General features: G+C 39.6%; 1 protein-coding gene across 1 annotated transcript; it reads left to right on the forward strand.

Annotated features, from left to right (window-relative positions):
- The first annotated feature begins 9,536 nt into the window (after positions 1-9,536).
- Positions 9,537-25,389, forward strand: LOC143551546 (uncharacterized). Its single transcript, XM_077041952.1, has 8 exons — positions 9,537-9,921; positions 11,233-11,357; positions 11,457-11,494; positions 11,570-11,680; positions 11,773-11,852; positions 11,931-11,967; positions 24,629-24,670; positions 25,131-25,389. The coding sequence occupies exons 1-8, from the start codon at positions 9,682-9,684 to the stop codon at positions 25,214-25,216; spliced, it is 759 nt and encodes a 252-aa protein (XP_076898067.1). The 5' UTR covers positions 9,537-9,681; the 3' UTR covers positions 25,217-25,389.
- Positions 25,390-26,129: the final 740 nt, after the last annotated feature.

Raw genomic sequence — 26,129 nt, forward strand, 5'->3', positions numbered from 1 at the left:
TAAAATACACAATCATTTTAATATAAACTATATCATAAAATACACAGTTGGTTTAGGTTATAACATAAACAATATCTTGTTGGTAAATTCACAAAATAAATAGATCAACACATGAACCACCGGATCAACCAAACATAAACTATTTAGTTTAACATCTTTCCAAACTAGATTAAAAAATTGCCTCAAACCCATTTAAACCCATCTTAAAACCTAGGAACTTAATATAATATCCGTGTTACGAGTCTATATCACATGCGTTATGACACACCCAAACTCTCGAGAATTCAAATCATTCATAAACCACTAGAATCCATATCAATCCAAATCCAAATTCAGTTTACAAAACGTTAAAACCTAGATAACCCGATTCTAACAACCCAAAACCCGAACCAACAAACACCATACAAACAATGGCCTAAAACCAATAAAAGAAAAAAAAATATCTCACCTCCTTTCCCCTTTTGCCCCAACAACAACAAACAATCATGTTCAAAATCGTATTCCAAGAACCCAACTTTTTCAATCAAGAGTTCATCTTTCAACCTAACTTAATAAAAAACAAACAATCGATTTAGGTCATAACATAAAATACACAATCGATTGAGGTTATATCATAAAATACACAATCGGTTTTATATAAACTTTATCACAAAATATACAATCAGTTTAGATTATAACATAAACATCTTGTAGGTAAATTCATAAAATAAATAGATCAACACATTAACCACCGCACCAACCAAACACAAACTATTTAGTTTAACATTTTTCCAAGCTTGACTCAAAACTACCTCAAACCCATTTAAATCCAACATAGGAACTTAATACAATATTCGTGTTACGAGTCTATCATGTGCGTTATGGCACACACAAACTCTCTCGAATCCAAATCAGTCACAAACCATCAGAATCCAAATCTACCCAAATCCAAATCAGTTTACAAAACATCAAACCCATATAATCTGATTCAAACAACCCAAAACCCAACTCAACAAACATCATACAAACAAACCCTAAAACCAAAAAAAAAAAATATATCTCATCTCCTTCCCCATTTGCCCCAACAACAATAAACAATCATATTCAAAATCGTATTCCAAGAACCCAACTTTTTAAATAAAGATTTCAACTTTCAATCTAACTTAATAAAAAATACACAATCGATTTTGGTTATAACATAAAATATACAATCGATTTAGGTTAGAGCATAAAATACACAATCAGTTTAGGTTATAATATAAACAATATCTTGTTGGTAAATTCATAAAATAAATAGATAAACACATGGACCATCGTACCAACCAAACACTGACTATTTAGTTTAACGATTTTCCAGGCTCGACAAAAAACTGCCTCACCCATTTAAACCCAACATAGGAACTTAATATCAGATTTGTTTTTTGAGTCTATATTACGTGCGTTATGACACACACAAACTCTCTCGAATCCAAATCAGTCACAAACCATCATAAACCAAATCAATCCAAATCCAGTTTACAAAACGTCAAACCCATATAACACAATTCAAACAACCCAAAACCCGACTCAACAAACACCATACAAAAAACCCTAAAACCAAAAAAGAAAAAAATATATCTCGCATCATTTCTCCTTTTTCCCAACAATAACAAACAATCATATTCAAAGTATTCCAAGAACCCAACTTTTTCAGTCAAGATTTCAACTTTCAACCTAACTTAATAAAAAATACCCAATCGATTTAGGTTATAACATAAAATACACAATTAATTTAGGTTATAGCATAAAATACACATTCATTTTAATATAAACTTTATCATAAAATACACAATTGGTTTAGGTTATAACATAAACAATATCTTGTTGGTAAATTCACAAAATAAATAGAGCAACACATCAACCACCGCATCAACCAAACACAAACTATTTAGATTAACATCTTTCCAAACTATAGTTAAAAATGCCTCAAACCCATCTAAAACCTAGGAACTTAATATAATAAGCGTGTTACGAGTCTATATCACGTGCGTTATGACACAAACAAACTCTCTCGAATCCAAATCATTCACAAACCATCAGAATCTAAATCTTTTTTACAAAACATCAAACCCATATAATCTGATTCAAACAACCCAAAACCCGACTCAACAAACACCATACAAACAATGGCCTAAAACCAATAAAAGAAAAAAAAAAGTATCTCACCTCCTTTCCCCTTTTGCCCCAACAACAACAAACAATCATATTCAAAATCTTATTCCAAGAACCCAAGTTTTTCCATCAAGATTTTAACTTTCAACCTAACTTAATAAAAAATACACAATCGATTTAAGTTATAGAATAAAATACATCATCGGTTTAATATAAACTTTATCATAAAATATACAATCGGTTTAGGTTATTGTTAGGGAAAATAATTTTGACACTGAGGATATGTTATTATTGATGACAGATCTGGATCTATTATTCTTCTGAAGGGGTTCCGAAGCTGTGATAGGATCAAGGATCCTCAGCAGGAGGTATTGTTAACAATTGTTTCCTATGTGTGGGTTATTACTCAATAAGAGCAACGGCTACAAGACTTTTTCCACCAGAATTCTCGCTATTTGGACTTGTTAAGCACGTGGTCAAAAGCAACGTTGGAGATAGTGGGAAGATGGCGGAAATGTAGGGCTAGTTAGTTAGTTGTTATTTTCATTTCTTTTTATATGTCGAGTTTATGATCAATACTAGGTCACACAATTACATTCGCACATACTGTCACAACCCTAACTGAGTAATAACTAGTTGGTACCATATTTGTAAATAAATCAGAGTTACGGTTTAATGCAGAAGACTTTATAAAACTTAAGGATCGTTATTTATAAAATATTTACATCACAAAAGACGAGACGAAAGTCTCGTTTAAGTTTACTTGTTTATATGTTTTACAAAAACATCATATTTTAATATGTAAACAAAATTATCCGAGTCATCGGATACTTGAGCTTCTTCGTCTTCACAAACCCTATTCTTGATTACCTGCAAAATGTTATAAAATACGTCAGCAACGAATGCTGGTGAATATGCTGATGCAAAAATATTTTCTTTACTTAATTACCCCTCGAGACCACGTAAGTCTCGGCCCATCTTGGCTTAGGAATAATCAAGTTAAATCAATCATCATAAACTCGAGTCTCTGCACTAGGTCACCTCAGCGAAACACCGCAACGTTTATGACATAACTTAGGTACCATAAATATAGACATGGCCATTCTCCACTCGGACGTAACTTAGGTCCGGCCCATCGTGGCTGGAGGTCGTGACCAAGCGTGGTGCGATGTGCCCACCGCGTTCCACATATGTAAGGATCCAGACAAACGTATACCGTAGCCTGAGGGCTGGCTTATACTCTTATTTATAATGTTTTTAGAGACACGTAGCCTTATGTAAAGTTTTACACATAACACGTTTGTTTGTTTGTTTGAAAACAAGTTTGTAAAAGTGGGGCGTATTCACCTTTTCAATGGGATCGGCTTCCAACACCGTCCGTTAGTCTTTCCTTCGCTATCTCGCACCGATAGTACGAGAATAACATTCATTAGTCGGATACACGATCCGGCTTAAGACCTTTAGTCTTATCATCTCGATGAACCTTTAGTTCATTATTTCTTTCACTTTAAAACCTTTAGTTATAAAGTAATCTTTATAAACCTTTAGTTTATAATTAAAAACCCGACGTTTCTTCTTCTTTAAGAAACGTATTTCTTTTATTATTTAAGCATATTCATAATACTTAAATAATATATTCTATAACAAAGAATAATTATATACTTATATATATATATATATATATATTTTCTTTTCTTTCTTTTCTTTGTTATTTATTTTCCTCTTTTTATATTCATCGAGTATAATTCCGACTTAGGCATTAAGCCTTTTATAATTTTTTAATATTATTTTGGTCGTGCATTATGCCTACCTTGCTTGGCTTGGCAACACCCTAGTCACTTGGGCAGCACTTCGACGCCGCTCAATCGATACTCTTATCTTTTCTACTCCTTCTCCTCACTTGGCACCCTTTTCGAGACACCAACACTTTTGGCACGCACTTCGAGGAAATCACCGGGTCGTCGGGCAGTACTACCTTCTTGTTCGGGATGTCGGAGAGTGGCACGGAAATTAAGGTAACGAGCACGGAAAACGAGGTTTTGGGACACGTTTATCGAGACGGATCGTTGGCACGTATTACGTGGTAGAGAGAGAAACTAGAGAGAGAGTAAAGTGTGTGTTTTAGAGTGAGTTGGGTTTGTATCCGTAGCTGCCTATTTATAGGCTGATTTTGGACCCCATCGCGGTACGCGATGGGTCACTTGGCAAGCCCGTCGCGTACCGCGACGTAGGCATGCTGAGTCAATGCCTAGACCTGCCACGTGGCAACATGTGGCAGGCGCCGTTTACACGTGGCAAACGTATTGCCACGTGAGCAGGCGTTGCCACCGTGTGCCACGTGGCACATTCGTGTCAATAATTGTCACACCCCATCGCGGTACACGATGGGTGTCTTTCTTGACCTGTCGCATAGCGCGATGGGTCAAGGAAACATAATTTACAATTTGGTCCTTGAAGTTTAGAAATTGGCAGAATTGGTCCCTTGACTTTGAAAACTTGACATTTTTGGCCAAAAAATTACGTGATGTTACACATACTCTAGCTGATAGTTCTCTGTAATCACACACACATAGCTCGATTGTATTCGTTGATCATAAACTCCACCCATTGTAACCCTCTTTTTATTTTAATAAAGTGATGATAGACGCTTTGTCATCACCCGGAGTTTTTTTCTTTTGATCTAAACAAGATCAAGGGGTTTTTCCTCGCCACAAATCACGGTGTTCATCTCTATTTCGTTCATATAATCACTGTTACTGTTTTAGTACTAAACCTCACAAAACAGATTTGAATACATTATCCTTAACAGATTTTGTTCCAAAACAGTTATAACATAAACATTATCTTGTTGGTAAATTCACGAAATAGATAGATGAACACATGAACCACCGCACCAACCAAACACAAACTATTTAGTTTAACATTTTTCCAAGCTCGACTCAAAACTGTCTCAACCCCATTTAAATCCAACATAGGAACTTAATACCAGATTCGTGTTACGAGTCTATCACGTGCGTTATGACACACCCAAACTCTCTCGAATCCAAAATTAGTCACAAACCATCAGAATCCATATCAATCCAAATCCAAATTCACTTTAGAAAACGTCAAACCCAGATAACCCGATTCAGACAACCCAAAACCCGACTCAACAAACTCGTTGCAAACAAACCATAAAACCAAAAAAGGACAAAAATATCTCACCCACCTCCTTTCCTATTTTACCCAAACAACAAACAATGACATTCAAAAATCACATTCCAAGAAACCACATTTTTCAATCAAGATCTCAACTTTCAACCTAACTTAATATGAAACATACAATCGGTTTAGGTTATAACATAAAATGCACAATCTGTTTAGGTTATACCATACACAATTAAACTTATCAAATTGTGTTACGAGTCTATATCTTGTGATTTATGACACACCCAAAATCTCTCGAATCCAAGTCAATCCAAATCCAAATTCACGTTAAACCCAGATAATCCAAAACCCGATTCAATAAACACATGTACAAACAAACCCTAAAAATAATCGAAGTTTTATATAATTTACTATAAAACGATTACAATAAAGTGGCAGGCAAACGGGCAACAAGCTGCGCCGCAACCCCCTTTTGAACAGCAAAGCCAATCCTGCTAAAAACGAAGCTTTGACCAACCTCTTCAAAAATAATAATAATAATAATAACCCACCGTATGATCAATCGCACGCTCATAATCTTAAACCCTACACAAACCATCTAAAATCACCTTCTTCTTTATCCAATTAACAACATACATACTTACCAGGTAGGTAATTGATCATGTTTGTTTTCACATTAGGTTTTTAAGCTTGAAGTAAAGTTTATATATTATTAATATACGATACTCGTCTGGTTACCCAATATCTTCAACCATACATTTTTTTTTATTTTAGCTTATAGCACACTCAATCATCCATACTTCATCAAATCCCATTTTCACTTTGTACATTTAAAAAGGAATCATCATCAACTAAAATTTTGAAGAAAATAGTTTGCCCGCCAGGTGTTTGACAAAACGCCTCAATGAAATAATCTTTGTTTTTGGTGTTTTGAGGAGGGGAGGGCAACGGGTGGTTGCTCTCCTCCTTCCTCTTTGGTTCGGGTGTTCATTCCTCAAACTCAACTCGAGTTTTGTTTTATTATTATTTTTCTTGGTGTGGTACTTGGCTATCGGGGTGTTTTGTGGGTCGAGGGTGGTATGACCGGGGCTATTGAGGAGGTTGTTTGGCCGTGTCCGTTTAGAGGCTTCCACTGTTGCCCGGATGGATTACCGGGGTCCAAGGGGGTTCGATTGGCCGTACATATTAAGCGGCTTCATTTGTCATCGGATGACAAGAAAGAGACCTTACGGGAGGCGATCTCGACAAATTTGGATTTGTTTATTTCGGTTGGTGAGGCTTTAAAGGTCTCGCGTAGGTGGATGTGTGGAGCGTGTATGGAGTCACATGCTCTCCGTCGGGGGTGCCATCATGATGACGGGTCGGTCTGGTACAAGTGTGTCACGGGAGATGTGGAGGAATATATAGTGGGGATTGCGAAGCCACATGTCGGGAGGGAAGTTGTCGCGGTGGGAAGGGTGGAGGTGGATGTAGCTCTCCTTGAGCGTGTCTTCACTCTTCCTATTACGACTGTTAAAAACATTCCTCATAGTTGTCGTATGGCTTTTTCCCAAGCCTTAGTGGGTGCTCTGGGTAAGGTGGCGGCTATGCCAGAGTCTGTTGAGGCGTGGGTGAAACTGTTGTTGTTACCACGTTGCACCTTACGAGTTTTCAGACCTTCTAATCGTCAGCAACGCAGGTCTTGCAATAGAAAGTCTGAGCAATGCCGAATTATTCAACGGTCGCTATCCGCTTGGGGTGACCGTGACGGTTTCTTTGAGCTCCTTATATCACTTTTTAACCAACCCCTAGGAGATGCCCCGGGTGGTGATGCGTTTGTACCCGAGTCTGACAACGCCGGGTTGGGCGCCAATGTTAAACAATGTTTGCGAAAAGTTGCGGACGGGCATTTCACTGCTGCGGTCAAGGTATTATGCTCTTCAGGGGTTGCACCTTTCGGTAAGGATACTTTGAACGCTTTGTTGTCTAAGCATCCCATCATGGCACCTCCGATTATGCCTGCTTCCTTGCTTTCTGAGTCTCCCCTTGTCGTGGACGTTGATAGTGTGCTTGGGTGCATTAAGTCTTTCCCTAAAGGGACTTCGTGTGGGCGGGACGGTTTGCGAGCCCAACACATTTTAGATGCGTTGTGCGGAGAGGGGTCTCCAATTACGGATGGTTTGCTCAAGGCTATCTCTGCGGTGGTTAATTTATTTTTGGGGGGAAGGTGTCCTAAGGTGTTGGCAGAGTTTGTTGCGTCTGCCCCACTTACGCCGTTGCTTAAACCGGACAATGGGATTGGACCTATTGCCGTTGGGGCCATTTGGAGGCGGTTGGTCTCTAAGGTGGCTATGAGGGGTGTCGGGAAGGAGATGGTTAAATACCTCGGTGACTTTCAATTTGGGGTGGGAGTCCCCAGTGGGGCAGAGGCCGTGCTTCATAGCGCGAACAGGTTTCTAAATCAGTTTCATTCGGATGGGTCATTGGCTATGCTTACTGTTGATTTCTCCAATGCCTTCAACTTAGTAGATAGGACGACCCTTCTACATGAGGTTCAGAGTCGATGTCCTTCCATTTCTCTTTGGGTGGATTTTTTATATGGGCAGTCGGCTAGGTTATATGTGGGTGATACTTTCATTAAATCCACCACTGGGGTTCAACAGGGGGACCCTCTTGGGCCTCTCCTTTTTGCCTTAGCTTTGCACCCACTTGTTCACCAAATCAGAGATCGGTGCAAGCTTCTCTTTCATGCTTGGTACTTGGATGATGGCACGATTATCGGGGATACTAGAGAGGTAGCCAAAGCATTAGATATTATCAGGTCTGAGGGGCCTCGTTTGGGTCTTGAATTAAACGTTAAGAAAACAGAGTTATTTTGGCCAACATGCAATGGGGTGAAGGCACAGGAGGGGTTGTTCCCTTGCGGGATTGGAAGGCCGGTGCTTGGCGTGAAACTCCTTGGTGGTGCTGTAAGCCAGGATGCGGGGTTTATCAGCAGTTTGGCTATGAAAAGGCCATCTAGCGCTGTGGAACTGATGAGCTGTCTCCCAAGACTTCGGGATCCTCAATGCGAGCTTCTTTTGCTTCGCTCATGTATGGGAGTCGCCAAGCTTTTGTTCGGTTTGAGAACATGCCAACCTATGTATGTGGGGGAAGCTGTTTCTATATTTGACAATGGTCTTCGAAGGGCGATTGAGGACATCGTGGTTTGTGGAGGTCCGTTCTTTGGGGATCTCCAATGGAGGTTGGCGTCACTTCCGATCCGTTATGGGGGGTTGGGTCTCTGTTCGGCCGAGGATGTATCTACATATGCTTTTGTGGCTTCGAGAGCACAGTCGTGGTGTTTGCAAGACCATATTCTTCGGGGTTGTGATATTCATAGGTTGGACTCTGATTATGGGTGTGCGATGGATCGTTTACGGTAATTTACTTCCAGATTTTGATCTTAGCGGGTTCTCTAATAAGGACACCACCCCCCTAAAGCCCAACATGTTGTGGCGAGTGCCTTATTTAGTGGAATCGTCAAGAGTTTAGAAGTGAAGTTTGATCTATCCCCTCGCCAAAAGGCGGTGTTTGAATGCCTTCGGGCTCCTCGGGCTCAGGATTTTCTAACGGCTATCCCCATTGAAGGATTAGGCCAACGTATGTCGGGTTTGGAGTATCGGGCTATCCTTAAGTACCGGTTAATGATCCCTATGTTCTCGACGGATGAACCTTGCCCAATTTGTCGCAAGGTCTGTTTGGATTCTTTTGGTGACCATGCGGTGCATTGCAAAGAATTGCCTGGCTTTAAATACAGACATGATCTGGTTAGGGATGTTCTGTGTGATGTTCTTAAACGGGCAGGGATTTCTGCTAAAAAGGAGGCCCCTGTTAACTTTCTCACGGATCCTATTGAAGGTAGGTCTACTTTACGACCAGCTGATATTCTTGTGTTCGGGTGGGCAGGGGGGAAACACGCCTGTGTGGATCTTACAGGAGTGTCTCCTCTTGTTGGGCTCAGGGACCGTGGGTTTGTTGTGGGTCAGGCTGCGTTGAAGGCTGAATCGGGCAAAGTTGTTAAACACGAGAAAGCTTGTTTAGATAATCAACATGTCTTTCTACCATTTGCCTTTGATACATTTGGTTTTCTGGCTCCAGAGGCTGTGAAATTTTTGAGTAGGGTTCAGCGCGTCGTACACGGAACCTCTTCAGCTTCTAGGTCTCAAAGCTTCATTTTTAGCAGGATTGGCTTTGCTGTTCAAAAGGGGGTTGCGGCGCAACCCTAAAACCAAAACAAAAAAGTAAAAATTATTTCATTTCCATCTCACCCCAAACCTTTTGCCCCAACAACAACAAAACAAAGCATATTCATATTCAAAATCCCATTCCAGAGAAACCACCTTTTTCGATCAAGATTTCACCTTTGAACCCAATAACTCATCAATGGCAGCTGTTAACCCTTCTTCTTCATCTTCTCCACATACCCTTTACAGATCTTTGAATAACCCAAAACCCCTTCGCTCTAATTTGCTCAAACTACCCTTTAATCATATTATTATTGATCGCAAATGCAAATTGCAATTGGTACGGTGTCAAATTCCCAAATCGGAACATAAAACATCGGATGCTTCATCGTCTTGTTCTTCTAGTATTGATTTTCTCTCGCTGTGTCATAGTCTTAAGGTATCTGTTTTGTATCTAATTGGTTAATTGCATTTGTGTTTAATAGTTTTTCTTTAATTAATTGTTGATAAAATTATTATTTGCATGAGCTGATTAATTATTTTGTGACTGTAATTTGGGGTTTATGATTCTGTTGAGGGTGTTTTTATAATTTAAAATTTATATAGGTTTTCTGAAATTTATGATTTTTTTATGAGTTTTTTTGTTGATAAAATATAGGTTTTTTTTAACCAAGTTTGCCACTGTAAAATGTAGACCTGGTAAACGGGTCGGTTCGGGCGCATTCGGGTTATGGGTCACGACGGTTTGGGTCAAAACGGGTTGATTCGAAAAAGGTTTTTTTTTGCTCGGGACGGATTATAGGTCAGAACAGGTTCGGGTCGAAACGGGTTGATTCGGAAAAGGTTTTTTTTTTTGTTTGGGACGGGTTACGTGTCAGAACAGGTTCGGGTCAAAACGGGTTGATTCAAAAACGGGTCAGAACAGTATCTAATTGTTTGTTTTTTTGTGGGTTTTGTTTGAAATTAATTGTTGACAAAAATTATAATTTGCATTAGCTGATTAATTTGTTTGGGGATTATGGGGTGTGCATAGTTCGGTTTGGGTCAGTTTTGGCTACAACCGAACCAAAACTGAAACTTTGTGTTTGATTTTTTGAAAACAGTTCGGTTTCCGTTAGGTTTTTACGGGCTTGTCATTTATGCTTGAAAATTTTGGGCCGAAAAGAAAAATATATATCTAGCTCAAAATAATGGACCGGGCTTAAATTATTTTGCTTTTGTGAATTTTGTTTAAAATTAACTGATGATAAAAGTTACGATTCGCAAGAGCTGATTAATTTGTTTGGGATCGGTAATTTGTGACTGTAATTTGGGGGTCATGGGGTGTGCACAGTTCGGTTAGTGTCGGTTTTGGACTAAAACCGAACCAAAAACCGAAACTACGGTTTTTTGAAATTTTGAAAAGCGTTGGGTTTTTGTTTTCTCGTTTTCGTTTCGGCATTTGAGCTTGAAAGGTTTGGGTTGAAAATAAGTTATAGCCCGAAATAATGAACTGGGTCGGAATCATTTTGTTAATTAATAACTAATTGATTATTATGCATTTGGGCTAAAAGTCTAAAATATTTGAGTTGTATGGGATCTCATCAATATCCAGCTAATCAATGGGATCAGGTAAAATTCAGCTTGCGTTGGGGGTTGTATTCATCAAATTTTATTTATGATTTTGGTGTAAAAATATATCTAAGCTTGTTTCAAAGTTTGTGACTTGTATGGTTGTATGTTACTTATTTAACTTTTTTTTTCAATGTAGACAACAAAAAGGAAGGGATGGGTCAATCATGGAATTAATGGTCCCGAGTCCATTGCCGATCATATGTATCGAATGGCGTTAATGGCTTTAATTGTTGGTGATCTTCCCGGTATTAACCGAGAAAGGTTTTTATTTTTAATTACCCATATATATTTATTTTAGTACCATTAAACCTTACAAAAGAAAATTAATTAAAAGTCATAAGCTTTGTTTACTTTGACTAGATGTATCAAGATTGCAATTGTGCACGACATTGCAGAAGGTACATATTTAATCCTCTATATTTAAATGCTTGTATAATATATAGCAAGATGATTTGATAATTTGAATTTTTTAGCTATCGTGGGCGATATAACACCATCCGATGGTGTGCCGAAAGTAGAAAAGAGTAGACTCGAACAAGCGGCTTTAAATGAGATGTGCAGTGTTCTTGGCGGTGGAATGAGGGGTAATTTGGTCACTTGTTGTCCAAGATTTTTATATATATTTTTTCATTTTATGAAATGATTGAGCCGTTAAAAGTTTTTTTGTAACTTGCAGCCCAAGAAATTAAAGAACTTTGGAGGGAATACGAGGATAACGCCTCCCTTGAGGCTAATCTTGTTAAAGATTTTGATAAAGTATGCTTTTTTATTAATCTTTTTGTTAACCCTTTTTATAATAATTAGTAAAAATGTTACCTTTTTTTATATAAATAGATTGAGATGATTCTGCAAGCACTTGAATATGAAACCGGTACGTTTAGGTCATCATTAAACAACTACAATATGTTATTATCACTTAAGTGTGTAGGTGAGCTAGGTTATATGTATTAAAGTAGACTTTTGATTACTTTCAACCTGTTTAGCTCATTTGAAAAATGTTGGTGCATGATGTCAGTAGTTCAGTATATAGTGTCTGTAATCGAGTTAGTTGGATTAGTATTTTGTAATAAGCGAAGTTAGCTCACAAGTTCGCTGATATAGGCGAACTTGTAGAGTAAGCGAAGTTAGTGACAACTTCGCCTAAACATGCTAGGCGAAGTTGTCGTGTTTATAAGCTGCTAGGTTACGGCTTAATTCATTAATAGTATTGATCGAGTTGTAACGAGTTGTCCAGTGTTTGTGATTGATATCACGTGTTTTCGGTTGCAATACAACGTGTCTTTGTTTATTGTAACGTGTGTTTGATCGTGTTAACTCGTATCGTCTTCTACGCTCGTAACGTCTTACGTAGGGATTCCGCACCTACGTAGAACGAGATATTCCGTGTAGATCCGGCTGGGAACCTACAATTGGTATCAGAGCTTTTGCTCGTGATTGTGTGGTTCGGGATTATCACGCGGGTGTAGAAATCGTTCCGTTCGACTATTCGCGGGACGAGTTTACCGAGTTTTTGTGTCCTACTCACCTCCCACCATCAAAAACAACCCATAACACCTTCACATACCTCGCAAAATCCAGAAATCAAACCTGCAAAATCATCGTGTTCATCAGGCGAAGTTGCCGCTACTGTTTGTAGGGTTTAGGCGAAGATATAAGGTTAAGCGAAGTTATCCAGAACTTCGCCTACTTCACAAGTTCGCTTATCTCAAGCGAAGTTACCCACAACTTCGCCTACCTCACAAGTTCGCTTAACTTAAGCGAAGTTATCCACAACTTCGCCAAATCAGGCGAATTTAGAAAAGAGAGCGAAGTTACGAATTCAAGCGAAGTTCAGACTTAAGCGAAGTTAACTTCAACTTCGCCTACAGTAATGTTAAGAATAAAATTTTTGTTTTTCGGGTTTTTTTGTGTTTCGTGAAAGATGACTTCAATAAACATTACGGAACTGGTGAAGATGGAAGTGGAAGCGGGTTCAGCTACTAAGGCACCGAAGATGCTTAAGGGAACCGATTTCGTGGCGTGGAAGGATCGGTTTGAACAATATGTCAAATACCAAGATGCTAAGATGTGGGTATGCATTCAAGATGGATACATTCCACCAACTGCTGAGTATGAGGGTCGTGATCAGATTAAGAAATACAACAAGATGGAAGAAGAAGAAAAGAAAATGTATGATGCTGAAAGCAAAGCTCATGCAGCGATAATAATGGCCCTTCCACAAGAGATTCTTCACACCTTCAGGAAGTATAAAACTGCTAGAGAACTTTGGGAAGCGCTTGAAAACCGATTTGAGGGTAATGTGGGGATTCGTGCATCAAAGATTAAACTACTTAAAACCCAATTCTCGGTGTTCAAGTACTTGAAGAATGAATCACTTGATGATATCATCAAGAGATACTATCATCTGATGACCGAACTCAGAAATTATTCCATTGCTTACAAAGAAGATGAGATTGTGGAAAAGCTTCTTGATGCTCTCCCACCGAAATGGGAGATGTACACTGTCTTGATGAGAGAAGACAAAGAGTTTGCCGACTATGACTTGGAAACAGCAGTCAACAAACTAAGAACTTTTGAACTTAACATGGTTCGTAAAGAGACACCAACTGATCAGGTTCAGGATCCAGGTATGTATGGTGCAAAGGTTAATTCAAGTTCAAGTTCGAAGTCTGAATCGTCTGCTTACTACTCAAAGGGAGACTCGGGCGGTAACTCAACACATGAAGGTCATGTATCTCTCAACATGAATGGTGATGTGTGTTTTGTAGCTGGTGGATCAAATGCTTCTAAACCTCAAGCAACCAAGGGTAGTTTTTCTCCAAGTGTTTCGAACAACTACTCAAAGATGCCCATAAGTGTTAAACCTGCTGAACAACAGTTTGCTCTCTATACATCTTTCATTGCTTCGTATGAAAATTATATTCAAGGTAAGATTGTTGATCCTGCAACTTTGGACGAAGACTATGATCAGATCGATGCTGATGATCTGGAAGAAATGGATCTGCAATGGCAGATGGCGATGATTGTGAGAAGAGTTAAGAGGTTTATGAAGAAGACAGGTAGAAAGTTTGTTGGTGAAAGACCAGGTTTTGATAAGTCAAAGGTGCGGTGTTATAACTGTCAACAAAATGGACACTTTGCGAAGGAATGCACAAATGAACGTGTAGAACGCAGTCAGAACAGGTCTACACAACAGAGTGGTGGAAGTAGTGAGAATAGGGCTATGATATCCAGACAAGATGGGGAGTACAACTGGAATCTGCATGTTGAGGAAGTGTTCGAACAAGCCAATTTAGCGAACATCGAAACTGCAAAAAGTGAGAAAGTAACTGGAGAAAATGAAGCTTACATGGCAGAAGTGACAGACCAGCTCTCCGAGGTAAGTACCAAACTCCCTTGTACTAAATGTGAAAATCTGTCTGAACAATTGACAACTATAACAGATCAGTTTGTTTGTTTGGATGCTCAATTTAAAACATTAAAAGAAGATCATTATTTCACTAAAGTTAGAGAAAACAGTTATAAGGTAAAAATAAAAGCTAGTTAGAAAGATATTAGAAGTCTTAAAGCAAATCTAGCTGAAAAAATTCAAGTAATTGATCTTAGCTATGAAGTGTTAAAAGAGAAAACCAAACTAATAGCTGAAATGGATAAACAGATAGCTGATCACCGGGTGAAAGTGGTGGAACTTAACAGAAAGCTTGAGCAATTTAGAAATTCCTCCGCTATACTTGATCACCTCGTTAGTGATCAAAGTTCCCCTGTTAAAAGAGGAGGAATTGGATATCATGAAGTTCCACCACCTTACAATCATAACTATACTTATGATCCTAGTAATCAGAAATCTGTTGATATTGATTTTGGTCAGACAGTTCCGGTTAAGGTTACTATTAAAGAACCAGAAGTTAGTAAAGGCGAAACGAGTAAGCCTGTTTCTAATGTTAAGATTTCTGTTCCTAGTCCTGTCTCATCAAACTCGGACAAGTCATCCTAGTCGAGAGAGACAAAAGAAGAGGCAGTGTTACCAAAAAGTGGAGAGAAACATAAATCAAATGAAAAGAATTCTCCACTAAACCCGTATGTCCCACCATATGTGAGACAAACGGGCAGTAATGCAGCCTCAACATCTAAAACAACTATTGAAAAGAAAGTTGAACACAGGAGTTGTTTCAGATGTAATCAATTAGGACACCTAATTGCTGATTGCCCTCTGAAGCAGAGATTCAGAGGTATGAGGTCTTCAAAAACTGAGAATAGAACTAACGGTAATCACTATAATGGTAAAAATGAAAACTCATCAAAGTTCAGACATTGGACTAATCCAGGTTTTCAAAGAAAACGATCTCAGTTTTTCACTGCTAACAACCAAACCATAAGTAATAATTCATTTAATTCACGAAGGTTTGGATGGCCTCATAGTCAATCTACAAGAAGGTATCCTTTTAGGACTTACAGAAATTATACTAATACTAACTTTGGACAGCCAAAGTACGGGATGTATCGACCCAAGACCAATAGGTCTTGGGTCCCCAGATTTTAATCATCTGCTTTAATCGTGCAGGAACAGTTGAACAGGGCTGCAAACAATCTATGGGTTGTGGATAGCGGCTGTTCCCGGCACATGACGGGTAACAAGAATTTGTTACACGAATGGAAACCTGTTCAGGGAGGAAGAGTGAGTTTTGCTGGAGAGAGCGGTGGAAGGATTACTGGAATTGGGACGGTGACTAATGGAAAAATGACGTTAGAGAAAGTAAATTTCGTTGAAGAACTGAAGCATAATCTGCTGAGTGTATCGCAGATCTGTGACAAAGATTACACTGTGCTCTTTACCAAGAATGAAGCAATCGTGCTGTATCCTGGTTTCAAGATACCAGAGGATTGGATAGTTATGAAGGCTCCAAGAGAAAAGAATACGTATATTATGGACATGAGGTCGACGGAGATGGCAACAGAAGAATCGTGTCTTCTGTCAAAAGCAACTGAATCGGAGTCCGAATTATGGCATAGAAGAATGGGGCATATTCATCTTCGGAAAATGAACTACATTGTCAAGAATGGGCTGGTGCTGGGTGTTCCCTTGAAGAATTTCAACTTTGAAGACCAATGCTTTTCGTGCAAAAAGGGAAAGCAACACAAGAAATCCCATCACACCAAGAAGGTTAATTCAATAGTCAGTACCCTAGACCTACTTCACATGGATCTCTTCGGTCCCGTGAATGTAAAAAGCCTAGGTGGAACATCATACTGCTTGGTGATCACTGATGATTTCTCTCGATACTCTTGGGTATATTTCCTGAAGTCAAAGGATGAAACGGTTCAGATGGTAATAAATTTGATTACCAAAGTTGAGAATATTATGGGGAAAAGAGTTAAATACATCAGGAGTGACAATGGGACAGAGTTCAAAACTATCAGATGGAGATCTTCTGCTTACAGAAAGGGATAGAACACCAGTACAGCGCTCCGTATACTCCGCAACAAAATGGGGTGGCTGAGAGGAAGAACAGAACGTTAATTGAAGGAGCCAGAACCATGCTGGCTGATTCGAAACTTCCTGTGGTGTTCTGGGCTGAAGCTGTTGCAACAGCCTATTATATCCTTAATAGAGTTTTAACTGTTAAAAGACTGAATAAAACATGTTATGAACTTATGCATGGGAGAAAGCCCAACTTGAGTGGTCTCGAACCATTCGGGTCCCCGTGTTCGATATTAAAGACAAATTCTAAATTTGGTGAAATAGCCGACGAAGGCATTTTAGTCGGATATGTTGTTGGGACTCCCAACAGACGAGTCTTTAATACATTGACCAGCAAGGTTGAGGTGGTGTGTAACACTGATATCACAAGTTACAAATCACCAAAACCAAGCACGGGACCCGCTGGGGTTTTCGACTATGATAGACTTTTTAAATCTTTTAACATACCTTACTTGGATTGTGCAGAAGTTGATGAAAGAATAGCTACGAAGATGCTTTACGATGAGGAAGACAATGTTGTGCAAAGACCGCTGTACGATGAATGTCAGCCTTCCTCGTCAAATGCTGTCGATACCCCTGCTGCCTCTACAGAAGAGGAATTCTTCAATCCGTTTCACTCTCAACAACAATCACCCATTGATGAGCTACCTTCGAACCTGGAAGACAATCTGCAAGTCAGTTCGGTTCCGACTACGAGAGTTCACAAAAATCACCCTTTGGAGAACGTGATAGGTGATCTGTCCGACGGTGTACAAACAAGACAAAGCTTGAATGAGCACACCTGTGTTTACACAAGCATTAAAGATACATGCATAATCAACGAATGCTTGTACACCTGCTTCATCAGCCAGATTGAACCAAAGAACTATCAAATGGCTCTCAAGGATAGCTCGTGGGTCGAAGCCATGCAAGAAGAGTTAGCCCAGTTCAAGAAGATGGAGGTATGGAATTTGGTTGCAAAACCGAAGAATGTGCATGCGATTGGCACCAAATGGGTTTTCAAATGCAAGAGAGATGAAAAAGGGATAATCATCAGGAACAAGGCGAGGCTGGTTGTAAAAGGTTTTAATCAGCAAGAGGGGATCGATTACAATGAGGTGTTTGCTCCTGTGGCGAGTTTGGAAGCCATTCGATTGTTTTTGGCATTTGCTGCACACAAGGAGATGAAGGTATTTCAGTTAGACGTGAAGAGGGCGTTCCTTAACGGTAAAGTCGATGAGGTTGTGTACGTTGAGCAACCACCGGGTTTTCCTGACCCAGACTTTCCTGATCACGTGTACAAGCTAAGTAAAGCACTGTATGGGCTACATCAGGCCCCTCGTGCCTGGTACTCAACTTTATCCGATTACTTGCTTGAGAATGAGTTTGAAAGGGGAAAGATTGATAGCACACTGTTCTTTAAGAGAAAAGGAAACGACTTTCTTCTGGCGCAAGTCTACGTGGACGACATCATCTTTGCTGCATCAAAAGTCGCCATGTGTCAGGAGTTTGAGGCCGTCATGAAAAAGAGGTTTGAAATGAGTGCTATGGGTGAACTAACTTTCTTTTTAGGGCTGCAGGTTGATCAGAAGAAAGATGGGATGTTCATTCATCAGACTAATTATGTCCATGATGTTCTCAAACGCTTCAAGATGGAGGACAGCACACCATTTGATACTCCAGTCTGCGTCAACCATAAATTGGGTGCTGATTCAGACAACGATGCAGATGTGGACCCAACCCAATATCGGGCAATAATAGGTTCTTTAATGTACTTAACTGCTTCTAGGCCTGATATTATGTTTGCAGTTTGTCTTTGTGCACGCTTTCAGGCAAACCCAAAGGAATCTCACTTGAAGGGTGCGAAGAGGATATTGCGCTGTCTCAAAGGCAAACCTAAGCTGGGGTTGTGGTACACGAAAGGAGGAGACTTGGAGTTGGTCGCCTACACGGATTCTGATTATGAAGGGTGCAATCAGAATCGGAAGTCAACAACAGGTGGATGTCAGTTTCTTAGAGGCAGATTAGTGTCATGGCAATGCAAGAAGCAGACCTCAGTCGCCATTTCAACCTGTGAAGCAGAATACATGGCAGCATCCAACTGCTGCTCCCAGGTTCTTTGGATTCAACAGCAATTGCGCGATTATGGTCTGAATTTCACTCATACTCCTATTTGCATAGATAAACACTGCTGCTATCTCAGTAACTAACAATCCCGTAAAGCATAGCAAAACTAAACATATTGACATCCGTCATCATTTTATACGGGATTGTGCTGAAAAGAAACTGATTGTGCTCGAAAAGGTTGATACGTTAGATAATTTCGCTGACTTGTTTACTAAAACGTTTGACAAAAATCGTTTTCAAAACCTTGTTGAGCTAAATGGGATGATCAATCCCGAGTAACCGTGTTTATCGTTTTTGTTTAAAAAAAAAAAACGTCACTATCGCTTAGATTTATGTCGGTTGCCTCAGTTTGAAGGACATATCTTCGGATATGTTTGGTCCTCATTTCTACTTGTAGAATATGAAGATAGCCATTAACCAGATGACTGAAAGTGACCGGGGCGGTTTATGATGTGTTTTTATTCTTTCGCTGAAAATTAGTCGATCATACTTAGTTAGAAGGACACATACTTGTATGTGGTCGGTCCAGCTGATCCATTGGATCTTCAGGATAGCCGTTTACCTGAAAACTTCAATTTGATCGGGGCGATTGAAGTTAAAATTTTTTAAGGGAGATGAAATTATTTTTCAAGTCTACTACTTCGTAAAAAGTTCCTTTACTATGTTTAACAGAAAATTGATCCAACCTTGGAAGGTGATAGATATACTGATTCTGTGTGCTTAACTAGTGAAGTTATTAGGCCTAAAAGACTTTAGAACAGTCATTGTATGTCATGGTAACTTTTTATGGTGCGTAAAAGTAGAAGTGATACTAACTAAATCTACTCGATTTTACGTTGAAACTCCTTAAGAGTTGTGCATGTCTCCATATATATCTTTCCGAATGATAGGCAGAAAAGCGATTACCCAGTCATACACGAGCCCGTGAGTATTCTGATTCCCGTGAAGATAGCGTGTCAAGAAACTGCAGTGATCCAGATTCGGGACTTGCAGTTGTTTACTACTCTGAAGTTGTGTAATTACTTAAAAAAAAAATGTGTGAGTTATTGAGACATTCTAGAGTTCATAAATTAATACTTCTCAATCAAGGTGTCAGAAAGAGAAAGGGAAGAAGAGTCTACAGAGTTGTGTACTTACTATTTAATCAGACACTACGGGTCGAGGTCAACTCGGGGTGACTTGGGGAAAGCCAAATACGCTTTGAGAATAGATAAGAGGCATCATAATCTCTGAGTTGTTGCCCACTTAAGTTTTGAGCTTAATTGAACCTAACCCGTATCACAGAAACGATGAAAACCATTTTAAGTTAATTACCTGCTTACAACCTGTTTCTTTATGTCATAATACAGCTGAACACGGATCTGTGTGACAGTCACGTAATTAGTATGATTCCCGTTCGGATCTTTTCTAAAACGTAGTAGTCCCTGTCGAGACTGAAATTTGATCCCGTGTACTTTATTATTAAAATTTTTTTCTACTTATGTAGTTGTATGATGTTATACCTGGTTACTTGGTCTTGATCGTATCATTTAACGCTTTAAAGGTTGTTTTAAAACTTAATTGCAAATTGTTCAAATTATAGGGGTTTGTTTTGAAAATTTTAATATCGGCGAAGTTGTGCATAACTCCACCTGCAATAGGCGAAGTTATCCATAACTTCGCCTGTATAATTTTGACCCTATATAAAGGATTTTTAAGGTCAAACTGTTTATTATTTTCATAAACCGGCGAACTTACTCACTAAAACCCTAAGCGAACTTATCTCTCGATCCAATTCGTGTTATATTTTCTTCGATTCTTATCCGATTAAAGGTGAGTAGGGTTATTGTGTCGAATATTCACCATAATTGATGTTATTCAGAGGTAGTATCGACCCGTTTCGTGACCTCGGACCTTCGAAACCTTAACATCCGATTTTAAACTTGTTATTACGTGGTCGTAATCGACTTAATCGTCTAAATCGTCTTAAACACATGTTTTACGAGATCCTCAATCTCCAAATTCACCATCTACACGTCGATTCGAAAACCTAACTGTTGCCGATTCATATTCAGGCGAACTTACAGGTTAGGTGAAGTTATTCTTAACTTCGCCTGAGGTTTAACTTCGCCTGATAATTAATTATGTAATAGTATATGAGGCGAAGTTGTGGTTAGGAGAAGTTATCATTAACTTCGCCTGGCCCTTTTTATTTAACATTTATTACGCGAAGTTCAAGTTGAGGCGAAGTTGTTCCCAACTTCGCCCCACCTCTAACTTTGCCTATACAGAATAAATCACAACTTCGCTCATGGTAACAGGCGAACTTGTGATTTGCCTTGACATTTATCTAACTTAGCCTGTTTGTTGCAGAAATGGCTGCTGTAGCTGGAGCAGGCGGCGCAGGTGGTGATGAAGGAGGAGACAACCAACGACAGTTCTTCCCGGGTCATAACATGTACATAACATTAGACCCGGATGCGAGCGGTGTTGATGATTTCCGCGAGATCATCACGTTCTTACTCCGCTAGCGTATATTCCAAGCGATTACCACAACACTGCCGATATCCTTGCCAAACATTGAGGATTTTTGGCAGACAGTGGAGTATAACTGTCGTGTCGAGCCCCCGGTTATGCGAGCAACGGTCAACAATCAGATTGTTCAGTTCTCATCTGAACAGATCCGGGCGGCTTTGCGGTTTGGAGATGAGACGAGAGACGATCCGACAGATTTCGTGGCTCCATTCCGAGATGGTGCGTTTCTGAGAATGGGATACTCTGGTCCCTTGGGGGATACTCAGAGACGCAAGGGGTTCTTGCTAGACCAGTGGCGCTTTCTCATGCATGTGATGATCGTGTGCATGTCAGGGAGAAAGGCTGGTACTGATGGGATGGGCGCGACCATGCAGTCGGCGATGACTGCTCTGACTTACAATAAGCGATACAGCTTTAGTCAGATGGTATTTTATGAGATAGATCGTCAGAGAAGGGCGGTGGCGCGTGAGAGATTTCTTATGTATCCAAGATTCATTAGATGATCTTGAATCACGTTGCTCCAATGTTACCTCAGCGCCGCCCGATCAGATATGTAGAAAGTGTCAGCAAAAGGATCTTCGCCCAGTGCAGATCTTCCAGTGCGAGGAGTAAACCTGAGCTCCGTCCTTGACATACTCCTTTATTCGGGTACTTGATCAACCCAGAGTATGTGCCAGCTCGTGGGGACGAGTTTCGGGATCCTCAACCACAACAGGCTGGAGCGCCTCAAGCTATACCTGCTGCTCCTGTTGTGTCACCGGAGGAGAATGTAGACCTTGATGCTGCATTTGGTGGTCAAGGCTTCTTTGATATGGAGAGGGTTGACCCTGAGGAAAATGTGCAAGTCTCAGTTGAAAGGGTTTCGAGTGTGAATGTGACTAGGGCAGCTACAACGGTGGCTGATTCTGATTCTGATGATGAAGTGGATGAAGCAAGACGAATTTTGGTAACTCAAGAACGAATTCATGGGAAAAGAAAGAGAGCTGATGATGACAGTGAGTCAGATTTTGAGGAAGAAGTACATCAGCTGATTCGTAGATCAAGAAGGGAACGGACAGGTGCAGGTTCGGGAGCTGGTGAGAGCTCAAGGGTGGTACGTTTCACTCCACCCGCAGTGTCCGGTATGACAATGTTCCCTTCATCATTACAAGTTACAAGGCCAAGCGCCACGGATGTTCCCGTGGTGGCTACCTCATCTGCATTCGGCCTCCCACCCACTACATTCCAACTTTCGGCTCCTGAGATTGTATCGTTGCCGCCTCCAACTCTTACTCCAACGGAGGTCGTGGCAAGATTTATTGAGTCGACAGTTGTAGCTACTGCAGGGTTGTCAGTTACGATACCACCTGCGGTTACGTTTACGCCTACTTATGAGGTCCCGGTTACAATAGAAATCCCTCCTCAGTACACTCAAGATATATCACATCTGAGGTTTGATTTCGATGCAACCTTATCCGACTCAGACCGAATAGCAGCGCTTGAACGGGTCGTGGCAGAACAAACAAGGGTAAATCTTATCCAGACCCATGCTATTCAGCGCCTCGTTGCAGAGAATCAGATACAATCGTCCCTGCTGATAGAACATGGCAAAATCATTGATGCTTTGAAGGAGTTCTTGGCATCTCAGGGGGAGATGAGCTGTCAAGGCGATGAGCTGAGGACTAAGAAGCGAAATGATCGAGACGATGATCCCAATGCATCGAAAGGTGCAGGTGGAGAGTTGCCAAGAACTGAACAAGCTCTTGGGACTTCCACATTTCAGGGGGAGTCAACAAGTGCAGCGGGCGGTACAGGTGATGATGTGGTGGTCGTGGATGTTGAGGAGATGGATGATGAGTTTATAGGTGATGATGATGTATTACCAGTTGAAGAGATAGAGAAGATTGGTGCAGAGATTGTTATTGATAATGATATTGAAGAGGGAGAGATCATAGAAGAGAATATTGAGCATGAGATTCCGGATGTTGATAAGGCAGATATGAGTAAAGATATGGGAAGCGATGAGACGGAATGGGAAGAGCAGCCAAGATGGAAAGAAGGCTACGCTCAGTGGTTCGTAAAAACGAAGAAACCGGCAGTCCCTACTATGTTCAAGAAGAGTTACAACATTAGAGGTTATGCTGAATCGAGAAAGGGGATTATTTGCTGGATATATGATGAGCAGTTGAGGCTCTTTGTGATTAAAAGATATGATGGTGATATGATGGTATTCAGTACTTCAAGAGGATGTTGAGATCGTTGAATACATTGCCAGAATGTGAAGTGAAAGACTTAGCCAGATTGGGGTTAATAAACAGGAGTGATGATAATATGGCTAGAGTCATTGGGAAGATTGTTTGGAAGGAAAGTATAAAAGAAAAGAAGTTCGAGCTGTTGAAACCACAAAAGGGAAAACTTATCGAAGACAAAGATAGAGGATTGAGAGCAGATGGCAAGCCTTGGATGATTATGAAGTATAAGCCGATCCGGTGTTTAAAAGAAGTGCCGATGAAACAAATGCCCAAGGATGTGCTGAAAGATCTGAAGTGGTGGTATGTAGATTGTGAAACAGCTGAAGCAGTAATGGAGGACGAAGATGAACAAGAGCTGCTGAGAGTGTATGATCCAATGCATCTAGTGAACTTGTCTCAAGCTGATCTGCAGGTGCTGAATGAGAAGAAGATATTTTATATTCCTGCTTGGAAAGACGAAGCGAAGAAATATCAAAGAGTTGTTTCGGTATGTGTACGAGAGGGAGTTCATGCTTAAAGATAAGATACAAGATTGTTGAAGATTACAAGACATGTGCTTGAAGTTAGAGATATGAAGCTACTGCCAAGGGGGAATCTGTTGGTGCATGATGTCAGTAGTTCAGTATATAGTGTCTGTAATCGAGTTAGTTGAATTAGTATTTTGTAATAAGCGAAGTTAGCTCACAAGTTCGCTGATATAGGCGAACTTGTAGAGTAAGCGAAGTTAGTGACAACTTCGCCTAAACATGCTAGGCGAAGTTGTCGTGTTTATAAGCTGCTAGGTTACGGCTTAATTCATTAATAGTATTGATCGAGTTGTAACGAGTTGTCCAGTGTTTGTGATTGATATCACGTGTTTTCGGTTGCAATACAACGTGTCTTTGTTTATTGTAACGTGTGTTTGATCGTGTTAACTCGTATCGTCTTCTACGCTCGTAACGTCTTAAGTAGGGATTCCGCACCTACGTAGAACGGGATATTCCGTGTAGATCCGGCTGGGAACCTACAAAAAATACTTGAAAAGGTAGACTTTTGATAACTTTCAACCCGTTTGACTTTTGATGACTTTCAACCTGTTTAGCTCATTTGAAAAATACTTGAAAATGTAGACTTTGACGACTTTCAACTTGTTTGACTTTTGCTGACTTTCATCTATTTATCTTGTTTTATTCTGAGATTCTATTGTAACAATGTTATTGCAGAACACAACAGAATTTTGGATGAATTTTTTCTCTCAACAGCCGGTAAGATGAATTATTATTATTTTTTTTTTATTATAAACGGGTCAATTCTGGTAATTGGTTCTAATAATATTATACAACGGGTCTCTCTTGTAAAACGTGGTAGCTTAAAGCGGGCCCTAATGAGGGCAATGGGTCAACACCACCGATGACTATAATTTTTCACCACCAAAACAAGTTATTTCAACCTGAGCCCATTTTGGTCAAAGCACTTTTTGACCCGAACCAGATTGATATTCTTTAAAAACGACCGGTTTGACCTGAACCCATTTTGGTTAAAACAAGTTTTGACCCGAACCAAATTTATATTTTTTAAAAAACGGCTGGTTTGACCCGAACCCGTTTTGGTCAAAATACGTTTTGACCCGAACCAAATTGATATTTTTAAAGAACACCTTGTTTGACCCGAACCCATTTTGGTCAAAATACGTTTTGATGCTATATTATATTGTTTGCACTGCAGGGAAGTTTCAAACCGAAGTCGGCAAGAGTTGGGCCGCTGAGATCATAGCCAGAAGAAACTCAAGGTTGGCAAAGAAACTAAACTAATCAAGCATCCTCGTTTCATTTCATTATTTTTGTAAGCTAAATGCTCATACATTGTTGTTCTCTTTGATATCCTATAGTCAGAATGTTGTTACAATGGATATTAGAGTTTTAAATCTTTCTTTTTGTAACACATTATTAGCTTATGAGTTATGACCCGATAAATAAGGCTTTGTTTTAATTCAATTTGGTTTATGATAAATTATTAAAAAGTGTTGAATTATTGTTATAATATATGCTGTCTAACTAATTGTTTTTCAGTTTATATATAAAATAACATAATGATTAGTAGGGCTGTAAACGAGCCAAGTCGAGTCGAGTTAGAGTGTGCTCGAGCTTAATCGAGCTGGCTCAAGCTTGGCTCGTTTTCTTTATCGAGCTGAAAAATCAAGCTTGAGCTCGGCTCGTTTAAAGGTCAAGCCGAGCTGGAATCCTTTAATGTTTTTAAATTTTATTTTTTATTTATTATTATTTTTATATTATATTTTACAAATTTTGATATATAAAAGACAAAAGTTATAATTTTAGCATGCATATTATATAAAATTTATAAACTAGAGAATTTATAATTTTGTATGTTTTAATTTAGTTATTCTTTTATAAGGTTTTAGGTATCGAGTGACATAATATATGTATAATTTTTTTATTTATTTCTTGGTATGCCATTATTATATATAGATATTAAAATTTAGGGTTTAATCTAAACGAACCGAGCTAACGAGTCGAGCCACGAGCCGAGCTGACCTTGGCTCGTTTAAAAATCGAGCCGAGCTCATTTAGAATCGAGCTTTTTCGAGCCGAGCTATTTTCGAGCAAGCTTCGAGCGAGTCGCGGGCTTTTTGAACAGCCCTATGAGTCTATAAAAGTATTCCAACAATGTAACCACTAACCAATAAAGAAGCAATTAGGTTAATAA

The sequence above is a fragment of the Bidens hawaiensis genome, unplaced genomic scaffold (genome assembly GCF_021521415.1).
Source record: "Bidens hawaiensis isolate Kalapana, Puna unplaced genomic scaffold, B.hawaiensis_p1.1 tig00016461_1, whole genome shotgun sequence".
In the NCBI taxonomy this organism is placed as follows: Eukaryota; Viridiplantae; Streptophyta; class Magnoliopsida; order Asterales; family Asteraceae; genus Bidens; species Bidens hawaiensis.